This window comes from Carcharodon carcharias, chromosome 20 (assembly GCF_017639515.1).
Source record: "Carcharodon carcharias isolate sCarCar2 chromosome 20, sCarCar2.pri, whole genome shotgun sequence".
Taxonomy (NCBI): Eukaryota; Metazoa; Chordata; class Chondrichthyes; order Lamniformes; family Lamnidae; genus Carcharodon; species Carcharodon carcharias.
In genome coordinates this window covers 12,492,447-12,517,193 of record NC_054486.1, presented here as the reverse complement: position 1 = coordinate 12,517,193, position 24,747 = coordinate 12,492,447, and the positions used below count along the sequence as shown (strand labels likewise).

Genomic DNA, 24,747 nt, shown 5'->3' with positions numbered 1-24,747 from the left:
TGGGGCCAATATGTCCTTTATTGTACATGTGTTTTCTGACATACTCCAAATTATTGGACACAGAAAGCCATTATTAAAGAATTGGGAAGGCTGACTGTTTGCAAAGAGATGTAAACAAAAAGCAAATGCAGACGAGCCTCAGAACATCCAAAATATTTAATTACAGAAAGGAAAAAGCTCTTAACTTTGTCCAATTTGTTGGTACACTTTAAAAGTCAAGTTCAATTTTTGAGAAACTTGAGTGCACAGAACTGTCTTGAACAAATGCTGCAAGTTTAATTTTTTTTTTTAAAAAGCACTCTTCCAATTTTTGCAAAAAATTAATGCTGCTGCTCAGAAGGCCAGTTGGAGCAGGATCAGAGAGTCTGCAGACTTTAAAATAATTAACTGAGTTATAAAAGCTGGGAAAATCACCTGCTTCTAAAGTTGTCTTTTCTTTAGAACCATTATTACAAAAATCAGGCTACTTTCGTCAGTCGAACGTCACCTGTAATTTTTAAAGCAGTTAGTTTTTGTAGTTGTTGGATGCGATGCGTAAAGTCAAATAGCCGCTGTCCATCGACCTGGACCCGGAACTGCTGGTGTTCGCATAGGATTTCCATCTGAAATCAAATAATTTAACATGTCACATTGTACAATCATCCAACACAGAAGAGGGCCATTCTGAACATCATGCCTGTGCTGTTTGGTAGTTAACCAATTAGTCCCATTCCACCAGCTCTTTCCCCATCGTCCTACAAATGTTTCCTTTCCAATTGCGCTTCCAATTCCTTTTTAAAAGTTACTACTGAATCTACTTTTATCACCTTTCCAGGCAGTGCATTCCAGATCATCATAAAATGTCCTCTCATCTTCCCTGTGGTTCTTCTGTTGATTTACCTGAAATCTGTGTCCTCCGGATAATGAGCCAGCTGCCAGTGGAAACGGTTTCTCCTCATTTACACAATCAAAACCCTTCATGATCTTGAACACCTCTATTAATTCTTAACCTTCTGTACCCTCAAGAGAATAATGCCAGCTTCATCAGTCTCTCCATATAACTGAAGTTCCTCAACCTTGTTATCCTTTTGATAAATCTCCTGTGCACCCTAAAACTTTGACATCCTTCCTGAAGTATGGTGCCCCAAATTGGACACAATGCTCCAGCTGAGGTTTAACCAATGATTAATAAAGGTTTAGTATAAATTCCCTGCTTTTGAACTCCATGTCTGTATTAATAAAGCCATGGGTTCTGTTTTATTTTATAAACAACTTTGTGAACTTCTCCTGCCAACTTCAAAGTTTTGTGTATGTGAATCCCCCAGGCACTTTGTTCCTGCACTGCCTTTAAAACTGTATCATTTTGTTTACGTTGCTTCTCCTTCCAAGATGTAACTCAACAGTCTTTGGTTCTGGGACTGAGTGCTAATGAGCAAAGGTCTTGGTTCAATGAACAAAATCAAAGCACCAAAATGGTCTGCTATCAATAATGTTTACTGTATAAAATGCAATCTGGCATCAAGTCACAAAGTAAAACATTCACTCTTGCTTATCAAAGTGTTGGAAACCAAAGCTGAAGTTACAGCTTACATTGCACTGCCAGCTAATTACAATTGTGCACCGAATAATCATTCAAATGTATGCTTTTCTCTTTCACCATTTTCTGAAAGTGGTTTCATGGTGAGATGCAGGTGGAAAGGTAAGGAAGTGGACTGTGGCATTCGCTCTCAAGTTAATGACAGGTGCTAAGAATGGTTTGTCCTTGCCAAGGTATCACATATTACCAGAAAATGAACTGAACTGCTTGGGTGTAATTTTTTTGGGGATGAGTCTGAAGATTTGAAACATCTGTGGAATTGTTTTGAATTTGAGCGTTTTTATTCATGGGATGTGAGCTTAGTTGGCAAGGTCAGCATTTGTTTCCCATCCCTAATTACTCTTGAGAAGGTGGTGAAGAGCTGCCTTCTTGAACCGCTGCAATCCATGGGTGTAGACACACACAAGTGCTATTAGGGATAGAGTTCCCAGATTTTGATCAAGTGACTGGATTATTTTTTACGAACTACATATCTAATAGTTAGTAGTTAGCATGGACCAATCTGATTAGCATAAAGACCAAGCAGCCATGATTAACCTCTCGTAATACACACTTCTGCCATATTATCCGAGATATTTATATTCGCCTATATTCCAAATACCTCAAACTTTTATACAGTTACAATAATGTATATATACTTAAGTGCACACAGTTGTGATTTAATCAGTGTCAGCCTCACCTATCCCTTACTCTCACATGCACTTTAACTAGTCTTACAGTACAGAAGGAGGTCAAGCTCATTGTGCTGTGCTGATTCTTTGAAAAAGCCATCCAATTAGTCCCACTGCCCTGCTCTTTACCCAAACACAAGACTTTCAGCCCCATCAGTCTGGACCGGATTTGAATCCAGGTCTCAGAGTTTAGAGGTTAGTACCTAAGCAATAACATCAACCAACAGCCGGCAAAGATCAAGAATTAACAATCAGGTGCGGCTATTTTGTTTTTATCCTCTTCATAAACTCAAGGGCACTGATACTATTTGCGCTCTCACTGCCATTCTGGCCCATTAACTCCACACAGACAAGGGATTAAGCCTGAACATGTCTCAGCTGCTCACTGCATTAACTTGTTGAGGGGTCCAAAACACGGGGATCATTGATTTTGAACATAATTATACAGAGTTGGTAGGAATGAAATGTTCCAGTTCTTGTGTTAAATTATATTTATGCATTTGCCTAAATACAAACTGGTACAATAAAAATTCCACTAATGTTCTCACGAGCTTGAGTTCCCACTCATACACTTTAAAACAAATAGCATTTCTACACATTCTTTGCTTTCACATTTAGGATACTACATAAAGAGGCACAATCTTTCTGTAGTTTTACTTGACACTCACCTTGAAGTGCTGCATAGGTGTGAAAGGGAAATAAGGTATATTTTTCTCTTCTTTTCCCCATTTGCCTGAAACTTTGGCATTCCTTACAACTGAGCGATCCTGGAAGTTAATAGCCACCTCAAGGCCTACATCCGTCTCTGGTTCTGAAGGGTTGCTGATGAGACTTAGTACAAAGCTGTTGGATAATCGAAAGTGCAAGCATTAACCACACGTGATCAGGAAAAAAGTCACCTTTGAAAAGTTGGTCTTTGTTTCCAACTCAATTTCTCCTTATACTTCTGATCGAAGCAACAAGCTATGCTGGATTACTAGCCCACAAATGGCATCAATTCTTAGGTCCCTCACCTAAGCGACCATTACACATGCAATTCTTCACAGTGATGCCAGCAGCATTCAGCTATGATATACCACAACCAAACCTGATTCTGAAATCACCTGGCAGATACAATTTTGGCTGCTTTCGCTGACAGTGAAAATCCTGACCTAATGTTTATTTCTCCAGCTAGAGCCAGTGAGGCTAATTATAGCAACTGTGATTAGTCAACCTTGCACAAGGCTGGAACTTGGAATCTTCCTCGTCTGTTTTCTTTAGTGGGGGATCAAAGCAGCTGGGAAAGCACACAGTATCGAAGGCTTTATTCTTAGGGGCATAGAGTACGAGAGCAAGTTAAATGTGTATAAAAATAAACTTGATTGGCCTCAATTGGAGTATTGAGTCCAGTTATATTTTAAAAAGGCTTGAAGGCATTAGAGAGAGTGCAAAAAAGATTCATGAGAATGGTTCCAAGGATTAGAAACTTTAGTTACATAGATTGGAGAAGTTGGGACTGTTTTCTTTGGAGAAGAGAAGGTTGAGAGGAGATTTGACAGAGGTATACAAAATTATAAGGGGTCTGGATCGAGTAGATAACGAGCAACAGTTCCCACTGGTGGAAGGATCAAGAACGAGAGGGCACAGATTCAAGGATATTGGCAAAAACAGCAATGGAGACATGAGGAGAAATCTTTGCATGTTGCGAGTGGTTAAGATCTGGAATGTGCTGCCAGATAGTGTGGTGGAGGTAGCTTCCATTGAAGAATTCAAGGGGGATTAGGATTATTATCTGCAGGGTTATGGGGAAAAGGTGGGGGGGAGAATGTCACTAGGTGCATGCTCATTTAGAGAGCTGGTGCAAACACGATGGGCCGAATGCCCTTCTCTTGTGCTGTAACAATGCTGTGATCTGCTGCAGTCACTACTATAGAGTAAAACCAAAAATGGCATGTTTCTGTGATTTTATGAAATCATGAGCTGGATATTAAAGTATTCTAATAGCATGACTTTAGAATCAAATTGGATGAAAATTTCAATTTCAAAGTAAACATGGAATGATGCAGCACGGAAGGTGGTCATTTAGCCCATCATACTTATTTTCATGTGCTCATGATACTCAAAGGTGCTTTATAACTAATGGAATCACTTTTATGCTGGCAAACAGCCCATTTGTGCATTGCAAGATCATACAAGCAGATAAATGCCCAACTAATCCATTTTTGGTGGGATTAGCCAAAAAATTGGCCAGGAAACTGGAAGATTTTCCCTGCTCTATTACAGTTATCTTAAATTATCCTAATATGTAACTACTCCAGAAGTAGAAAGTGAATGCTTAACTTCTATAATCCATTCTCTGAATGGTTAAACTGAACATTCAGAGACTCTTTGCTTATTAAAACTGGACTGTTCAGGTCAGCTACAAAGAAGGTAGTTACAGCTGAAAAAAAAAATTATCTAGGTTACCTAACTTTTAAAAAATCGTGTAGAAGCAGGTGAACAGAAAAGGAACCTTGAGAGTAATGCGTAAGGGAGTTGGCAGGAGTCTTCATTACAACAAAGTGTAGTGCTCCAAAGGGAAGGATTGCTACATGCTGGAAGAATTAGCACCACACTATCATAAAATAATCCCACTTGTTGAATCACTCAGTATATATTTTTAGATGATGAGCCACATATATGCCTCCTCATTACTTTTTTTCCAATTCATTGACTGGGTCAATGAGTTATTAACATTTGGACATTTCAATTGTAAATTGCCCAGTTCCACTCATGGCGTATTTCCTCCTGCTACCATTAAATGCTTTATCCAGTCTCATTTGTAAAGATTTTATGGGTGGAAAACTTTTTGTCATGGCTGACCTATAGCAAAATTGCAACTGCATGGAGGGAATTACAAGGTCACAGGTTCCTTAATTTTAATAATCATGTGGAAGCAGGAAATGAATAGAAAAGAAAGCTTCGGATTATTGATAAGGGCTTTGGCAAGAGTCCCCATTATAACAAAGTACAGTGCTCCAAAATGGAGTCAAGAGTGACAGTATACTCTCCATGTGCCTGCATGAGTGTAGCTGCAACAATACTTGAGAAGCTCAACACCATCCAGGACAAAGCAGCTGTTTGATTGATCCCCTATCCATGAACTTAAACACTCGTTCCCTCCACCACACAATGGTAACAGTTTGTACAATCTACAAGATGCACTGCAGCAATTCACCAAGGCTCCTTCGACAGCACTTTCCAAACCTGTGAACTCTATTACCTAGAAGAACAAGGCCAGCAGACGCATGGGAACATCACCACCTTCAAGCTCCCTTTCAAGTTACACATCGTCCTGACTTGAAACTATATCACCGTTCCTTCACTGTTACTGGGTCAAAATCCCTCCCTAATAACACTGTAGGTGTTCTTACATCACGTGGACTGCAGCAATTCAGGAAGACATCTCATCAACATCTACTCAAGAGGAATTGGGGACGGGCGATAAATGCTGACCTTTCTAGTGACGTCATATCCCAAGAATAAATTAATAAAAAGGATGTTTAGGAAAATTCTATGTTACTTCAAGAAACCCTAACAGAGTAACTGATCTCAGCTGGCTTCATGCTTATGTTTGCTTTGCATTCTGTTGAATTTTTTTTAAAGTACTTAAAAAACTTGCCATAGCTCCACCCCTCCTCTGAAGATTTATATCCTTTTATAGAAAGTGATTATTTATGTAACTTTCTGCAGAAGGGTATTGTCATATAGATGCAACACTCAAGGTTCATAATAAGGGGTGATTTCGTCTTGCAGGTTCCCAATGTTTTCTAAAATAAATCATGATGTTTGACTGTTGGCAATGTCAATGAGTCTATGCACATGAGCAAATTCTTCACTGGAACAGTACGCTGGCATAGCCTGGAGTATGACAGTTTGTACATAATTTCCACAGTAATGAGTTCCTAATCATGGCAAGGCTGTCAGAATTTTCTATGAAATGTGAGGCACTTTAAACTGTGCTGCTCATGAATTTACACATGTCCTTACTAGTGGCGCAAAACGGGGAGCAGGTCACGTATTCTGACCATCCTGTACTGGGAGATAACTAAAAAGCATGAAAGAACTGTAGGAACACTGAAACGCGGGTGGGGGTGGGGGTTGGGGGGATGGTGGCGTAGTGGTAATGTCACTGGACCAGCGGGCCAGGCTAATGGGGGGGGGAACATAGGTTCAAATCCCACCGCAGTAGATGGTGGAATTTAAATTCAAATTTTTGAAAAATCCAAAATTGAAATCTAGCCCCAATAATGGTGACCATGAAACTATCATCGATTGTTGTAAAAACCCATCTGGTTCACTAATGAAAGAAGGAAATCTGTTATCCTTACTCCCTCTGGCATACATGCGACTCTAGACTTTCAGTAACGTGATCGACCCTTCATTGCCTTCTGAAATGGCCCAGCAAACCACTAAGTTCCACGACAATTAGGGATGGGTAACAAATGCTGGCCTTGCCAGCGACACCCACATTCCATGAAGGAATAAATTAATAAAAATTCAGCTCCTTGAGCCTGTCCCACCATTCAGTTAGATCATGGCTGATCTGCATCTTAACTCCATTAATCTACCTTGGTTCCAGATCCCTTGATAGCCTTACCACCAAAAATCTATCAATCTCAATTTTGAAATTTTCAATTGACTCAGCCTCAACAGTTCTTGGGAACAAGGAGTTCCTAATTTCCACTATCCTTTGAGTAAAGTGCTGCATTCTGACATGACCCCAGAATAGCCTAGATCTAATTTTAAAGTTATGTCCCCTTGTTCTAGACTCCTCCACTAGCTGAAATAATTACTCTAGCTTGGCTGGTGGTGAGAAAGCCACTCCCCATCGGATCCTTCATGCATGCCTAGAGCTTCAGCGTCACTGCATGCTGGTCTCGAAGCAGCTGCGGTGGGGAAGAGACCGTTGCACACCTCCTTCTGGTATGTGCCTTTCCAAGAAGATCTGGAAAGAGATGCAGTGGTTTCTGTCAAGATACATTCCGAGCAGCTCCATGTTGCAGGTCTCCGCTCTGTGGGCTGCTCGTTGGGATGCACACCGAGATAAAAATCAGCTGCTGCTGGAGGATCATCAACTCGGTGAAAGATGCTCCTTGATCTGGCTGAAACCTGTTGGTCTTCCAGTGCAAAGAGTTGTTCCCGACCGAGTGTTGCAGCCTGCCATATTCCAAGGTCCAGGGCTACGCGCTGAGGGATGCACTAAAGCTTGGGCCAGCTGCCACAAAGGTGCAATGGGGCCAGCCCTCTGTCTAAGGCCTTTCAGCTGTGGTGCACCGAGGAACTTGTAAATTTCTAGATCCTCTCAGGCTGTATGCTTGGCATCGAATGTATATCATAAATATCATGTAAAGTGCAATTGTATTGAGGGACCTCAGAATGCAACACGCCCTATGGAGAAAAGTTGAATGTTATTGCACTTTCTATAATATCCAATTTGAAATGTACCTTTAGATATTTTATGAATAAAGCATATTTTGGGGGAAAATGTTACTCCTTCTGCTCTATCAGCTCCTTTAAAAATCCTGAGTATTTCAATTAGATTGCTACCACCATTTAATCTTTATAATCAGGGGTATACAAGCTTACTCCATGAAAGTATAGGGAAATTTAAAAAGTCTTCTACTCGGGAACTGGTGCACTTTAAACTTTTTTTTTAAGTTGCGTCTGTCCCTGTTTTGGGTGGGAAAGAGTTCATTACTGAACACACTAGTTCTGAGGAGGACGGAAGGATGTTTAGGGTGTAATTGAGGACTGATGATTGGACAGAAAATGTTGAGACATTGCAGTTTCATCCCAACATAATTAGTGGCTTGTTTCTTCTTCTGTGTAACTGCCTTGACCTAGGGGTGAGTACATCGGCTTCAGCTTGACACCAACTGCCTCGAAGTCAGAACTACATTTTTAAAAATCGTTTCATTTTCCGATTGAAGTTGATGGGAACCACTCCTGCACTGGCTCGAAACTTATTTTTTATTTGGTGACCAGCCAGCCAAAATAAAATACAGAAATCCTCAACTGTGCTGATTTAGCTGAATTTAGCCAGGGCAGCGTTAATGCCACTATAATAAGCCTCAATAGTAATAATAAAAATAAGCCAGGGATTTCATTATTGAACGCTATTAAGCTACTCCCTGCTGGAAAACCACGTATTGGGTACCGGATGGGGACAGGATCCACTTCAGCTCTGTTGGCCATTTATTACTGAGGGTGATACATAAACAATGACTACTTGAACACTGTACCAAGAGGACAACTAGAGAATCGTGCCACAGCAAGGGGGAATGGGGTACTGGGGTGTAGTCTGGTCAGTTATTTTCAAAAGCAATGTTTTGTGAAAAACATCATGGAAAGTGACTAACTGCCTTAACTTAATTTTCCAGCCCTTTTAACCACACCCCCTCCCCCTCTTCAAACTGCAAGAATTTTTGCTTCTTTTTGTTCACCAAAAAATCCAAAATCCGGAACTATCATAGAAAGTTTACGGCACAGAAAGAGGCTATTTGGTCCATCGTGTCTGTATCAGCAATGTAGGGACTCGTAAGTCTTTGCTTAGCTCCTACTACTCTCCACTACCTTCATTTTTTTTGTTCAATGTAAATCAGTTAGGTCTTGGCCATTACTTTGTGCAAGACTGATAAGGCAAAGTTTCTGCACTTGTTATGTGTGATACAGAAGAGGGTGGAGAATTAACGTAACCCTTTTCTGTAATGTGTTGGTACATTTTGCATTAATCTGTGGTTGGTGAGAATTTGTGCTGCTGTTGTAAAACAGCATAATTGTAGATGAGGAGAAATATAGGATTCAGATATTTTTGACTAAAGATGAATCATCAGTACATAAATTGTGATCAAGCCTTGGGAATGTTATGCTTTCTTGCTATGACCCATCCTCTTCCCCACAGCCATGAGAAAGTAAACTATGGCATGTTTACTAAAGAATGCGGAATGCTAATTCTTTCTGTGCCAAGAACTCCAATCTCACATGTAAACACTGTTCTCCTCTTAGATTTTCTTTTCATTTTTCATAGCCTATTCTTCACAGTGCAATCTAGTGACCTTTGTTGAAAATGCATGTATGTGGATATCTGGTGAGGATTGGACTAGATCCTCAACACTTGATATCTTCTCCTTTTCCATGCTAACTAATTGTATCAGCCCTATTCACAATTACTTCTCTATTACTATGCACTATTACTCCATATCTTTTGAACTTTAGGCTCTCCATTTTCTACTAGACTGATTCACTGTCTCTCTCTGCCTCAATCTGCGAATCTTGACTTGTTCAAATTGGTGTACACCACCAACTTTCTCTCTAGTGGTCACCCTACTGTCTCATACCCATCACCAAAAGTTTTTTCCATTGGCCATGCTCCCCTGGGGCTAATCTCATAAAGGTCCATCTAACAAACCTTCAACCATCTTCCCTCTCCATGTCAAAATGTACACTGTCTTGAGAACAAGGCTCTCCTCACTCATGGCCCAATCTTGGGGAGCATAAGAACAGGAGTGAGCCATTTGGCCCTTCAAGCCTGTTCCTCCATTCATGACTAATCTGTGACTTAACTCTATCTACCTGCTATTGACCCATATCCCTTAGTATTTTCATTTACACAAATCTTACCTATTTTAAATTTTAAATTAACAATTGATCAGGCATAAACTATTTGCAAAAGCAAGTTCAAAATTTCTCTTTCTGTGTATAAGTTTCCTAAATTCACTCCTGAAAAGGTTGGCCCCAATTTTTAGACTATGACCCCCCCCTTCTCTGAGGCTCTTGAACCAGCAGAATTAGTTTTTCTATCTACCCTATCAGTTGCCTTAGTACCTTAAACTTGGATTTAAAATATCCTCTTAACCATAAATTGCAGGGAATATATAGTTTGCATCATCTCTCCTCATAATTTAACTCTTGGAGTACAGATGTTATTTGGTAAACCTATGTTGCATTCCCTCAAAGGCCAATATGTCCTTTCTAAAGGGTGGTGCCCAGATCTGCTCACAGTACTCCAGATGTGGTCTAACCAGTAGCTGAAGCATGACTTCTACTCCCTTGTATTCTTCTCCTCCAGCTATAAAAGCCAACATCTCATTAGTCTTTTTGATTTTTTTTTTTACCTGTAATGACATTTTAATGATCTTTGTACATGGAATGCCCAAGTCTCTTTGGACCTCATCTGTTTCTAACTTTCCACCATTTAGAAGGAACTGTAAATTCATTCTCTTTAGATACAAACCTGAATGAACTCATACTTGCCAGTTTTACCCATCCACTTAATCTTTCAGGGTCTCTAATTTTTATGCTTCCATCCATAGTGCTTAAAATGCCATTTATCTGCCACTTGGAAATGTGAATATGTGGCTCTATCATCATCATCTAAATCATCAATCAATATTGTGAACAACTGAGGGTCCAACTTGGATCGTGGTGGGACAAAATTAGTCACATTCTGCCAATTATCCCTGCTCTGTCTCTAGCCAATGTCGTAACCATGTCAATAATTTGTTTTTAATCCCATGAGTTTCAACTTTAGTTTAGATTTCTTGCTGAGGGATCTTATCAAATGGCTTCTGGAAGTCCATTTAAATAACATACATAGACATTCCCCCATCCACTAATTTAGTCATGTCGTTTTTTAAAAAAAATGAAGTTCATCAGACATGGTCTATCGTTGGTAAATCCAAACTGGCTCTCTGATCAGTTCAACGTGTTCAAGGTGCTCAGTCATTCTATCCTTATTTTTTTCCTGACAACAGATGAAAAACTAATTGGCGTATAATTTCCTGCTTTCCCCCTCTCACCTTTGTTAACTAGCAGATGGTCTGAAATTTTCCAATCTAACGACACAGTTCCTGAATCAAGAGAGTTTTGAAAGATTATAGGACATCAACACAGTCGACAATGTTCTCACCTACTTCCTTTAAAATCTTGGGATGGAAACCATCTGGTCCTGGGGTTTTGACACCCTGTAGTGCCATTATTTTCTTCATTACTTCATTATTTTGCTTGCATTAATTAGGGTGAGTTCCTGTCCCTAAATCAATATTAATTTCCTTGGGGTTTCTGACGTATTATCCTCTTCCTCTACTATAAATACTGATGCAAAACAATTTAACATACAGTATCTAGCATTTCATTTTTTTATTTACAAGCATCACTAACTTCTGAAAGCCATCTTTTTCCAAATGCAATTCTAATTGATACCCTTTGCAAATTTCTTTTTAAAATACCTTTTTGTACCTCTTACTATCTATTTTGTAACTTCTTTTATTCCTTGGATTGGGATTAAAAAGATCCATCTCTTTTCCTTAGCAAAATAGCAACCATTATCTGTCAAAAGGATAAAACAATGGGCTGGATTTTCTTAGATGGTATAAATAGCCCCACCATTGAGACCCAAGCCCATGTGAATGGGCGGTGGGACCCTAGGTGACAGTTTACTGGCAGCGGCCAATTAAGATCCAACCGCTGGGACCACTGTCCTGTTGAGGATGTAGTGGCTCCATTAAGAGTGGTCACTTCTAATGCTTCAGGAAGAAGGATGAAGTGCCCTCGAAAACAAGGTATGCCAGGACCCAGCAAGTAAACCCTGGTGATCAGGGAAGGTGGGGTGCACCTTCTGTAGCTGCGGGTGCGAAGACTAAGCTGGGGGAGCCCTCTGTGGACCATGGAGCGTTCACAAAGGAGGCCACCTTCCCCTGCTGAGAGGCTGCCAGGGTTTACTTGGTCTCCCCCATGTGGTAGAGGGGCTTCTTAACGCCTGTAAATTGCCAGCAGGGAGCATGGACAGTGGTCCATAATTGGCAGGCCTGCAGTCAGCCACACTGCTGTTGTTTCCGCCACTGGTAAAAATCCATTGGTCGCTGGCGGGAAGATATCAGGCTCTCTTCTGGACACTTTCTGCCACCATGTCACCAGCCCTCCCACCTCTCAGCCCATCTCCAGAAGGATGGTAAAATCCAACACAATGTGTGCATCAAAATGAAAAACTGTTAAAAGTAGAATGTTCGTACTTGTCAAATAATGACCTCTAACATGCCACAAACTTCGTGCCCTGAAAACATTCCTGCCCAGTTCCTCTGGGACACTCAGTGAACTGTAGCATTCCACATGACTGGCTCACAAATTAAATCTTGGAGCCAATGACCAAAACCATTAAGGAGCCAATTAAAAATATTCACAACACAAGAAACAGTTTTTTTTGTGTGTAATGTATTGCTGCTTACATTATTTCACAGTATATTTTTAGACTTAGACTTTATGACAACATTGCAATTATTTCTGCTCTCTATGATAGGCTGCATTTGTCATTTACAACACTTTTGTTTTCAGCTCTTTTGTAAAACAGAATAGTAAAAGGAGTTTAGTTTTTAACTGGTTAAATATTTGCTGCCCAAACCAACTACATATCCACTCCTTTGTATGGAAATGTGTGATAAGAGAAGACTCCTTCTGGGGCTGGAATGATTAACAATCAATATATGGGATACAAACAGTGCAGTGTTGATACAGCAATGCTGAATTGCAGGGCACCAGAAATAAGAATTACCCAAGTCCAAAGTCGCGTGTAAAAGAGGTGTTCCAGCTCACTCTACCTGCTGGGGTGTGAATGAACTATCCCGGTGATGCTCATTTTCATGGATGGTTTCAGCCCAGTTTTGATCTCCCCGACAAAGGGCTTAGCCTGTAAAATGTAACAAAACCACGTGTAAATTTGAGCAGCAGTGCAAACTTCCAACACTAATACAGTGCATCTAAACAGTGCTTCGGGCGTTGGATATGACCTGTAAGACGGTAAAATGCTGATGGTTTATGAAGTACGCAGTAATTTGAAGGGGCTATTTGAAGGTTGGGACCAATAGATTTCCAGATATTAAAAATAAGAAGGGAATGGGGGAACTATGGTGTGGGGAAAATGGAATTGAGTTAGAAGATCAGCCATGATCTATTTGAATGGCGGAGCAGGCTCGTATTCCCTACTCCTGAGTTCCTATGCAAAGGAACATGTAACATGTGCAATGTTGAACACAAGCACCCTAACTAGCGCAGCAACTTTTTCCCTCCAGCCCCCGCCTCCCCCCCCCCCCCCCACAAAAAAAGAAATATACTTCATTCATAAAATTTGTAAGAAGTACATTTCGAATTGAATATCACACAAGCGCAGTGGAATTCAACTTTTACTCCACCCAGCATGGTGCCTCAGCACAATTTCAAAGCAGCAACTGGTTCAGATCTCCCACGAACATTGACTCTGCCCTAAGACTTATTGACACAACTTTCTCTCAAAGGCAGGGAAAGCAAACCGAAGGGCCCGGGGTGAACTTTATAATTATACCCACCACCATATCCCATACCACAAAGAAGACAAGTTTTCCGGACAGGGACACGGACACACACACACACACACACACGTGCTTATTCAATTTACATCGTGTCTTTTTTTTTAAAACAAAGTATTTGTTTTTGTTTTCTTAGCAGCAATAATAGAGAGGAAAAAAAAATCGGCCGGCAGAGTGAGTAAAGTGGGGTTGGGGGGAGATTTAGATTCGGCAGCAAAGCGGCGACCGCTGGAGCCAGAGCTCCTGCAGCTCACAGACAATGTCAAACAAGTTTGTCAAAGTTATATTTTTCCCCGCCGGCTGCAATAGTTGGTTAAAAAGAGCCGATGATCGGGTACTGAGGAGGAGGAGGAGGATGGGGAATAGAATATAATCGGGTCAAAATCAGCACTTTTTTCTGTGGACTAAATTCAGAATTGGTTTATTTATTATTGTTTTTAAAAAAAAAAGTTGAGACTTACAGACGATGAGTTGTCGTTATCCGCCATGTTTGTGGTTTTATTATTTTTTTTTTTGGTTAATAGGTAGATTAAGGTGTCGAGGTCGGGGTGAATGCGCCAGTTGCATTAGAGCTGGGGCTTTACTGGGTTTTCTCCCATTTGGAAGCCGCGCCTGGCTCCATCCTCCCTCAGCACAGGCCGCCGGCCGCCGCTGCCATGGTAACCACGGCTGGGTGGGCCTACCCACAGGCCCCGCCCCCTCCTTGCTCCCCGGTCCGCTGTCATGGTAACCTTGCTCCGCCCCGAGCCGATGCCATGGTAATCCGGGCCACACAGCCACCACCCTGCTCCGCTAACCCTGGCTGCGTGGACCTTCCAACCCGCGCCGCTGCCGCGGTAACACCGGCTGGGGGGGGGGGGGGGGGGGTGGTGGTGGTGGTGGTGGGTGCCATCCCACCGTCCCCCGCCGCTGCCATGATAACCCCCGACTAGATGGGGCGGGTGCCTTTCCCCCGACCCCGCCCTCTCCACGCCCCCACCGTCCTACGCCGCCGACTGGCAGGGACCTTCCCAACAGCCCAGGCCCCGCCCCCCCTCGCCGCTGACATGGTAACTCTGGCTCACCCAGCCCCCTCCTTTCTGGCTCCACCTGATAACACTAATCTGGCTGCAACATTTTTGATGCAAACTTCGAAAACCAATGTTTAAAAAAGAAAAGACTTTCATTTATATAGCGCCTTTCAAGACCATCGGAGCACTTTACAGCCAATGAAGTACTTTTTGAAGCATAGTCACTGTTGTAATGTAAGAAACCTAGCAGCCAATTTACCTTCAGCAAACTCCCACTGTGATAATGACCAGAGAATGTTTTTTTGTGACGTTGATTGAGGGATAAATATTGGCCAGGGCACCAGGGATAACTCCCACTGCTCATCTTCAAAATAGTGGCCATGGTATCTTTCACATCCACCTTAAAAAGCAGTTGGGGCCTTGCTTCAATGTCTCAACCAAAAGATAGCACCTCTGACAGTGCAGCACTCCCTCAGCACTGCACTGGACTGTCAGTCTTAATTTTTGCCCTGGAATGAGACTTCAACCCATAATCTTGTGATTCCGAGACAAGTAATACAAATGAAAAAAATATTCAATGCAGTTTCTGGTCCAAATTAGTATGATTTTTTTTGTGGGGACATCAATCATCCTGTAACCTTCAAAATGTTTGAATTTCTGATATTTTGCCACAAATTCAGTCCCACAATGATTGTTTGTAATGAAAAGTATAGATGTATTTAAGGGGAAGTTAGACAAACATATGATGGAGAAGGGAATAAAGGGTTACAATAATAGATTTAGATGAGGAAAGATGGGAGAAGGCTCAAGTGGAGCATAAACACTGGCATAGACTGGTTGGGCTGAATGGCCTGTTTCTGTGCCATACACTTTATGTAATTAGGTTTTTGCCTTGATTTCACATACAAAGCAGAATGCTGTGTGTGTAACTTTTGATTATATTCCGTGGCACACTTATTTGATCAGATATCTGATGTGGCATTTTCTTGCACTGCCCCCCCAGTTATCCTCTGAGAGGATAACTTGCTACTGAGTTTAATAGTGTGTTTTATTATTAAATACAATAAATTAAGGATTATTGCTGAAAAGGGATTTTTTATTCAAGCTTTTTGTCTTGCACTCATCAGGACAATTCACAAAAAATGCCAATGTCAGGGGAAATAACAAATTTATACTGTTATGAGAAGAGAATGCTGATTGATTGGCAAGTGGATTCTGCTTGGTAGAGATGGTGCCATGGAGGATACACCAATTGATGGTGACTGACAGTTAACTGCCAAGCATTGTTTTAAATTTAAACCAGGCAGTTTTACTCTGATTGGTCAAGACATTGCCCTGGGGAATGAACCAGTGAATGGCTGTCACTTATGATGTTTAGCTTAAACAGATGCAATGTGTGTATGAATTGTCCTGATGAATGCAAAATGAAAAACTTCAACAAAAAATATTTATTTTTTTCAGCAATATTCAAGTTCTGTACTACCAAACAAAAATTAAAGATTTGGCAATCCAAAGTTTCAAGGGGTCACTCAGCCCTGAATCCTCTACAAATGTGGCTACACCTGATACCAAGAACACTGGGCTGAGTCTTCAACATAACCACTTTTTAAAGTTGGAAATCAGCATTCATTAGAATATTTTCTCCACTGTGCAACTAACAATGCCTCATTGAGTTAGTTTACTGGACATTTTCTGGAGTTTTAATTCATGGACAGAACATTTATTTCATGGCCACTTTTTAAAAATAGCTAGATTGTCCACTGTACTGCCTTAGAACTTTTAAAATTATGCATGAACGATTTTGGATGCTCCTGTATTTGCTTGTCTCACATTATATAGTGACCTAGGAAGCAGAATTTTGTGCTCTTGTTCAAAGGCACAGGCTTAGTTCTCTATGAAACATACAATGGCGAGGATTTTGCTGTCAGTGGCAAAGTGATGGTCTCACCACTGACCTCGACAAAATCTTTCCTGATATTAATTTGAATCTGGCGCCAGGTCAAGGGGATTTCTCAGCATCCAGCAACAGTGATGTCATCAAATAGTGTAAGCAGCCAATCACATTGAAGAATTCTCACAGGCAACCTTTAATAAATTTTATTGAGAGCAAAATATAGACGTGACATGAACATTCAAAACTGAAATATAAATTTTTAAAAAATTATATTAAAGAATCTATGGACCTAGAGAGGTTATTCAGTAGGTGTCATGAATTAATACGCCATTAAAAACCCAGTTACAGCTCATTGACAGCGCATAACTTTTTCAGGAGATTTTAGTAGTGATATTATAGCATGGGGTTGCTGGTTAACTTATTTGGCTAGATGGCTGGCACATGGTTCAGAATAGCCAACAGCATGGGGTCAATGCCAGTTCCAGCTGAGTTGACTTGAGCCCTGCCTCTTTGCCCTTCACTGTGGAAAAAACACAGCACAAACTGTGATGTGCTTGCTTCACATTATAACTTTGTAACCTAGAAGCAGAACCCTGTGCTCCTGTTCAAGCGACCCTCGAGTAATCAAGGATGCTACTTGGTAAAGAAGGTTATAGCATAAAGGGGGTAGATCTCGTCAGTTCAGTGACTGCTAAAAGATTTCCTTCTGCGGACACTTTAAAAGTACATCCAATGAAGAAACATAGAATCATTGACAGTAATTTCTAGATTATCACAGGCTGCAGATATCTGGACTCCAGAAATTGCTGTCACTTTCAATGGAGTAATCATGGCGAAGGCTGCCAGTTTGACCATCATTACTGGATCATCTGGGCCAATATGATCTAGATGGATGCACAGTGAAGAGTATAACTCCATTCTTTTAGCTGAGTACTGACTGTCTGAAATTAGCATTTGCTTCAGCATTAAGGACCCATGTATTTGACTGTTCCACTGATAAATAATCAATAACTATTTGCAAAATGTAGTTGTTGTATACACACTGATGTAGTGATTGCATTTATGCAGCAGTGATGCACTAGAGACTACATCTTATGTGTCATTATTGCATCCACTAATTTGTCTTGCAATACTTGATAAATAATTTAATCAATCAATGTTAGTGAACTTTTTTTCAATGATGACAATTTTTTCCCACTTAACTCCTCCACAGAAATTGAACTTTTACTGATTTATAATTCCCTGTTTCATTCCTATATTACGACACAAACAATGAGATAGTTAGGATTGGTCTGACAATGAGACTTACGTTCAGTAAACTGACATACTCAGCATTCTTCTAATGGAACAGTGCAATGTTTGAACATAAATAGTATAATAAAAATTCATTGGAGTTTTATTTGTTGGTTTCAGCCTATTTGTTTTGCAAGAAAACGCAAAATGATTAATGGTCACAGAGCTCTAGGCCACAATGTTGGAATGAATATGAACTGTGACCAGTTTTACGCCATCAATCCCCAGGTCTCTATGCAATGTTGTTTGTTTTGGCTGTAGACATCAGAAGCTTAATTCTGGCTGATGTAAACTTTCTCTGCATCCTGTGTTAAAAAAAATCTGGTGATAAGAAATTTCTGGTTGGAACATTGGGAAACCAAGAACAAAACTCAAAAAGCAGTTAAGGGAAAGTTATAAAGTGTATTAGAAGGAAAAGGAAAGTATTAAAAGGTTAATTATATCTATGGAATATCTAATGCGTGAAACATTGAAGAGCTCCTTTAAGCGAGATGTTGGGTAGAAATATGGGGGGGGAGGGAGGTATCAGGAAATGGTAGATGTGTTAAATTGATTATACACATAAAATTCTAGGTCCAGTCAAACTGTCTTGGGGACTAGTACATATGCAGAGGTCAGTGAAGCATGTGCAAGAAGTTGCCTGAAAGTATTAAATGTTTATAGATCACCAGGAACAGATGGGACACACATGAGATTCCTCAAAGAAACAAGTGAGAAAATGTATGAGGCTCTTGTTAATATTTTCAGGATGTTCATACTTGGGTTGTTACATGACAGCTCGTGTAATCCCTGTATTCAAAAGGAACTTCTTAAATTAGGGCATTTTGAATCTGTTAAATTATCTCTCAAGGATATTTGTTTTAGATACCTGTTCTAATATCTCCCTATGTGGTCATGAAAATATAATAATTCTCATAATATTATTGTGGTTTATTGTAAAAGTGGGTTAATAATGGGGTTTGAATAGTTTCTCTGTGTGTATGGGATTTAATTGAATTGGTCTGGAGGCTTTGCGCCATCAACAAGAAGCTAAGTTTGAAATGTAAACATGGCTGAAGTTTTAGAATGTGAGGTGTAAGGAAAATTTGTATTTATAGATAAATTAGGGTAGTTTGAATTTCAGAGAGATGGTGAGGTGTTACACCTAGTCAGAAGAAGGTAAGCTAAACAGTGTGTTAGTTTTTCCTAAAGGTTACTGATAAAATTAGTACTATGAAAAGATTTATATTATGAGAAAGGTAAAGTTCAAAAGACATATCGGAGCAATGGGATTTGCAATAAAAGGGGAAATCATGTATAAAGGAGAGAGGGCTATGTGTAATGGGAAAGGCATTCTAAGATCTAACACAAGTGTGAAAAGCCTCCAGCCTCTATGCATCAAGTTGCTGTCTACAGGAACCGAAGCTGAGAAAACTAACTTTGAATTCTCCTATCCAGGGTATTGTGTTGTTTTGCCTGGATCTGTTTAAATATATTTGTTTTACTGTTGCCTTAACAGAGGTGTAACTGGGAGTCAGATTAATTAGGGGTTTTAGGAGTTATTATAGTCGTAATTTGTAGACCCATGTATGTGTTTGAAACCTTTTCTTTTGTTAATAAATGTCTAATTTAGTTTTCTAAAAACCTCTGAAGTCGCGGTAGTCTTATTACTTCTGAATGCAGGGCACGCATCTTGAAATAAAATACAAATTGCAAAACAGTTGTGATCACATGATCAAATTTCCCTCGTGAATTTGATCCACTTGGTAAACAAAATCTACCATGCCATAATACTAATGGTATCAAATATTATTTGATGACGTTCCAGTGAAGTATTTTGGGAAGTTTTACTATGTTAAAGTTGCTATATAACTGCAAGTTGTTTTGTTGTTGGAGTCAAAATACTGGTAACTTCTGTCTAACTCATTGCTGAGAAATGGTTTATGCAGAATAACATTAATGAAGATTTTTAATTTCCAATTCTATCAATATTCTTTTACATTGATGATAATCTAAGGACTAAACACCTTAGAGTAAATTATTCTCTTCACATGTCTGGGAAGAGTGTCCTGCAGTGAGCATCGTGGTCAAGCAGTCTGGGAAGAGTGTCCTGCAGTAAGCATCGTGGTCAAGCAGTCTGGGAAGAGTGTCCTGCAGTCAGCATCATGGTGAAGCAGTCTGGGAAGAGTGTCCTGCAGTCAGCATTGCGGTGAAACAGCCTTGGAAGAGTGTCCTGCAGCCAGCATTGCGGTGAAGCAGTCTGGGAAGAGTGTCCTGCTGCCAGCATTGCGGTGAAGCAATCTGGGAAGAGTGGCCTGCTGCCAGCATTGCGGTGAAGCAATCTGGGAAGAGTGTCCTGCAGTCAGCATCGCAGTGAAGCAGTCTGGGAAGAGTGTCCTGCTGTCAGCATTGCGGTGAAGCAGTCTGGGAAGAGAGTCCTGCAGTCAGCATTGCGGTGAAGCAGTCTGGGAAGAGTGCACTGCAGTCAGCATCGTGGTGAAACAGTCTGGGAAGAGTGTCCTCCAGTCAGCATCGTGGTGAAGCAGTCTGGGAAGAGTGTCCTGCAGTCAGCATCGTGGTGAAGCAGTCTGGAAAGAGTGTCCTGCAGTCAGTTCTTGTTGAAAATAACAAGAGTGACATCACAAGACAGCATGAGAGAGCTGCGGAGAGATCAGAACCAGCGCGAATGTGGGGAAGCTTCAAAAAGTGACGTCAGCACAAAGGTGAGAACTGATTGGTGAGTAGTGGGTAAGTTTTTTTCTCCAGTTATTTTCCAATTTAAAATAGATTAAGCTAAGAGTTCTAATTTTTATTTAAAGTACACAAATAATTTAATGTTTTTTACTGTATTTAACTGAAAGTAAGGGTTTTTTTCAACTAGAGGCCTGGCAGGGCAGCTCAGTCCCACGTTATGTATCGCCTGCAACATGTGGGAAGTCCTAGACACTCCTTGCGCTCTGACCGACCACGTGTGCAGGAAGTGCCACCAGCTGCAGTTACTTGAGCTCCGGGTTTCAGAGCTTGAGCGGCAGCTGGAGGCGCTGAGGTGCATCCACGAGGCTCAGAGTTTCATGGATAGCACGTTTTTAGACGTGGTCACCCCACAGCTTACGGAAGTGCAGACAGAGAGGGAATGGGTGACCATCAGTCAGAAGAAAGGGGTCAGGCAGGTAGTCAGGAAATCCCCAGGGTGCATCTTGCTCAAGAACCGTTTTTCTGTGTTGGAAAACAGTGAGAGTGACAGTTCCTCTGGCGGGTGCAGCACTGTGAGTAGCTCAGCTGCACGGGGCGGGGGGGAGGAAAAAGAGGGGAAGAGCAATAGTGGTAGGAGACTCGAAAGTAAGTAAAACAGACAGACATTTATGCGGCCGTAGATGTGACTCCATGATGGTATGTTGCCTCCCTGGTGCCAGGGTCAAGGATGTCACTGAACGGCTGCAGGGCATTCCAAAGTGGGAGGGCATACACACAGAGATCGTGGTACATATTGGTACCAATGACATAGGTAGAAAGAGGGATAAGGTCCTGCAAGCAGAATTTAGGGAGCTAGGAAGCAGATTAAAAAACAGGACCTCAAAGGTAGTAACCCCTGGATTACTTCTGGTGCCACACACTAGTGAATATAGAAATAGGAGATTAGTCCAGATTAACGCGTGGCTGCAGAGACGGTGCAGGAGGGAGGGCTTTAGATTTCCTGGACATTGGGACTGTTTCTGGGGGTGGTGGGACCCGTACAAGGCAGACGGGTTGCACCTGAACTGGAATGGGATCAACATCATTGCGGGGAGGTTTGCTAGTGCTGTTGGGGAGGGATTAAACTAACTTGGTAGGGGGATGGGATCCTGAGAGGAGGTTCAGCAGGAGGAGATGCACAGCCAAAATTAGAAGAGTGAGCAAGTAAGCTTGGAAGGCATAGAAATTATAGGCCAGTTGAGGCACAAGTGATGGCAAGGTTGGAAGGTATTTATTTTAATGCAAGGAGTCTGACGAATAAGGCAGATGAGTTGAGGGCACAGATTAACACATGGAAGTATGATATCATTGCTGTCATTGAGACATGGTTGAGAGAGGGGCAGGATTGGCAGCTCAGTATTCCAGGATATAGGGTCTTCAGGCAAGACAGGGAAGGAGATAAAAGAGGAGGGGGTATCGCAATATTGATCAAGGAATCAATTACAGCAGTAAGGAGGGATGACATCTTAGAAGGCTCCTCAAATGAAGCCATATGGGTAGAACTGAAAAACAAAAAAGGAGCAATCACATTGCTGGGAGTGTACTATAGGCCCCCAAACAGTAAGGGAAAAATAGAAGATCATTTATGTAGGCAAATTTCAGAGAAGTATAAAAATAAATAGGATAGTAATAGTGGAGGATTTCAACTTCCTCAATATTAACTGGGTTAGTCATGGTGTGATAGGTTTAGAGGGAGCAGAATTCTTAAAATGCATCCAGTAGAGCTTTTTAAGCCAGTATGTAGAAAGTCCAACAAGAGAGGGGGTGGTCCTGGACTTAATTTTAGAGAATGAAGCCAGCCAAGTGGTAAAGGTATCAGAGGGGGAGCATTTTGCAGATAGTGATCATAACTCCGTTTGATTCAAGGTTGTTATGGAAAAGGACAAGGATGGGCCAGAAATCAGAGTTCTAAATTGGGGAAGGCCGATTTTAATAAGATCAGATATGATTTGGTCAGAGTGGACTGGGAGCAGTTACTTTTAGGTAAATCTGCGTCAGAGCAGTGGGAATCATTCAAGAAGGAAATAGGGAGAGTACAGGGCCAACATATTCCAGTAAAGAGAAAGGGTGGGACCAAAAAATCCAGGGAACCCTGGATGTCAAGGGATATACAGGATTGGATAAAGAGAAAAAGGGAGGCTTATGGCAGATACCGAGGGCTCAAAACAGCCGAAGCCCTAGAGGAGTATAGAGTGTGTAAGGGGGAAATTAAAAAGGAAATTAGGAGAGCAAAAAGGGGGCATGAAGAAACATTGGCAGGTAAAATAAGGGAAAATCCAAAGTTATTTTACAAGTACATTAAGAGTAAGAGGATAACTAGGGAAAGAATAGGGCCCATTAAGAACCATTGTAGTAATTTGTGCTTAGAGCTGGAAAACGTAGGTAGGGTTATAAATGAATACTTTGTGTCAGTGTTCACAAGTGAAGGGGACGATGTGGGTATGGAAATCAGGCAGAAGGACTATGATATAATTAAATAAATTAGCATAGAAAGGGAGGAGGTTCTAAGTGGTCTGGCCAGGCTTAAAAGTAGATAAATCTCCAGGCCTGGATGAAATGTATCCCAGGCTGTTGAGTGAGGCAAGGGAGGAGATAACAGGGTTGCTGCCAATAATTTTCAATACCTCTCTGGCCACAGTAGAGTTGCCAGAGGCCAATGTGGTACTGTTATTCAAGAAGGGAGGAAGGGATAAACCAGGGAACTACAGGCCAGTCAGTCTAACCTCAGTGGTGGGGAATGTATTGGAAGCAATTCTGAGGGACAGAATTAATCTACACTTGGAGAGGCAGGGATTAATCAAGGTCAGTCAGCATGGTTTTGTTGAGGGAAGGTCATGTCTGACCAAGTTAATTGAATTTTTCGGAGAGGTGACCAGGTGTGTAGATGAGGGCAATGCATTTGACGTAGTCCACTTGGACTTCAGCAAGGCTTTTGCTAAGGTTCCGCATGGGAGACTGATAACGAAGGTAAGAGCCCATGGGATCCAAGGTAATTTGGCAAATTGGATCCAGAATTGGCTGAGTGGCAGGAAGCAGAGGGGGATAGTTGAGGGGTGTTTTTGTGACTGGATGCCTGTATCCATTGGGGTTCCACAGGAATCGGTGTTGGGTCCCTTGCCGTTTGTGATATATATAAACGATTTAGACTGAAATGTAGGAGGGTTCATCAGTAAATTTGTGGATGACACGAAAATTGGTGGGGTGGTAAATAGTGAGGAGGATAGCCTTAGATTACAGGAGGATATAGACAGACTGGTCAGATGGGCTGATCAGTGGCAATTGGAATTTAATTTGGATAAGTGTGAGGTGATGCCTTTAGGCAGGACAAACAAGGCACGGGAATACATGATGAATGGTAGGACTAAGGGAAGTACCGAGGATCAGAGGGCCCTTGGTGTGCATGTCTGCCGGTCCCTTATGATAGCGGGACAAGTAGATGTTGGTTAAGAAGGCATATGGGATGCTTGCCTTTATTAGCTGAGGCATAGAATATAAGAGCAGGGAAGTTATGCTGGAACTGTATAAAATGCTGGTTCAGCCATAGCTAGAGTATTGCGTGCAGTTCTGGAATCCATATTATAGGAAGGATGTGATTGCACCAGAGAGAATGCGGAAGAGATTTACCAGGATGTTGCCTGGGCTGGAGAGTCTTAGTTATGAGGATAGATTGGATAGACTGGGGTTATTTTCCCTGGAGCAGAGGAGATTGAGGGGGAACATGACTGAGGTATATAAAATTATGAGGGGCATAGATAGGGTAGGCAGGAAGGAACTTTTCTCCTTGGTGGAGGGCTCAACGACCAGGGGGCATAGACTTAAGGTAAGGGGCAGGAGGTTTAGATGGGATGTGAGGAAGGATTTTTTCACCCAGAGGGTGATGGGAATCTGGAACTCACTGCCTGAAAGGGTGGTAGAGGCAGAAACCCTCATAACATTTAAGAAGTATTTGGATGTGCACTTGCGATGCCATGGCATACAAGGCTATGGGCCTAGTGCTGAAAAATGAGATTAGAATAGTTAGGTACTTGTTTGACTGGCACAGACTCGATGGGCCAAAGGGGCTTTTTCTGTGCTGTGGACCTCTATGACTCTATGACACGGAAGGTAATTTGGCAGACTTATAGACACTTGTATCGAACCTTGGTTAGACCACAATTGGAGTTCCGTGTACAGTTCTGGTTGCCACATTATAAAAAGGATGTGGAAGTACTGGAGAGTGTGCTTAAAAGGTTAA

General features: G+C 41.4%; 1 protein-coding gene across 1 annotated transcript; it reads right to left on the bottom strand.

Annotated features, from left to right (window-relative positions):
- On the bottom strand, positions 1-14,324 carry si:ch211-10a23.2 (uncharacterized protein LOC567812 homolog). Its single transcript, XM_041214984.1, has 4 exons — positions 14,066-14,324; positions 12,861-12,949; positions 2,916-3,090; positions 1-602 (listed from the first exon to the last, which is right to left on the bottom strand). Exons 1-4 carry the CDS (start codon positions 14,090-14,092, stop codon positions 459-461), a joined length of 435 nt encoding a protein of 144 aa, XP_041070918.1. The 5' UTR covers positions 14,093-14,324; the 3' UTR covers positions 1-458.
- Between the last annotated feature and the right edge of the window lie 10,423 nt (positions 14,325-24,747).

Coding starts and splice junctions, on each gene's coding strand:
- si:ch211-10a23.2 (XM_041214984.1), bottom strand. CDS start 14,092: ATGGCGGATAACGACAACTCATCGTCT. Junction 12,950..14,065: donor ATAACGACAACTCATCGTCT/GTAAGTCTCAAC, acceptor TACATTTTACAG/GCTAAGCCCTTTGTCGGGGA. Junction 603..2,915: donor CACCTATGCAGCACTTCAAG/GTGAGTGTCAAG, acceptor ATTTGATTTCAG/ATGGAAATCCTATGCGAACA.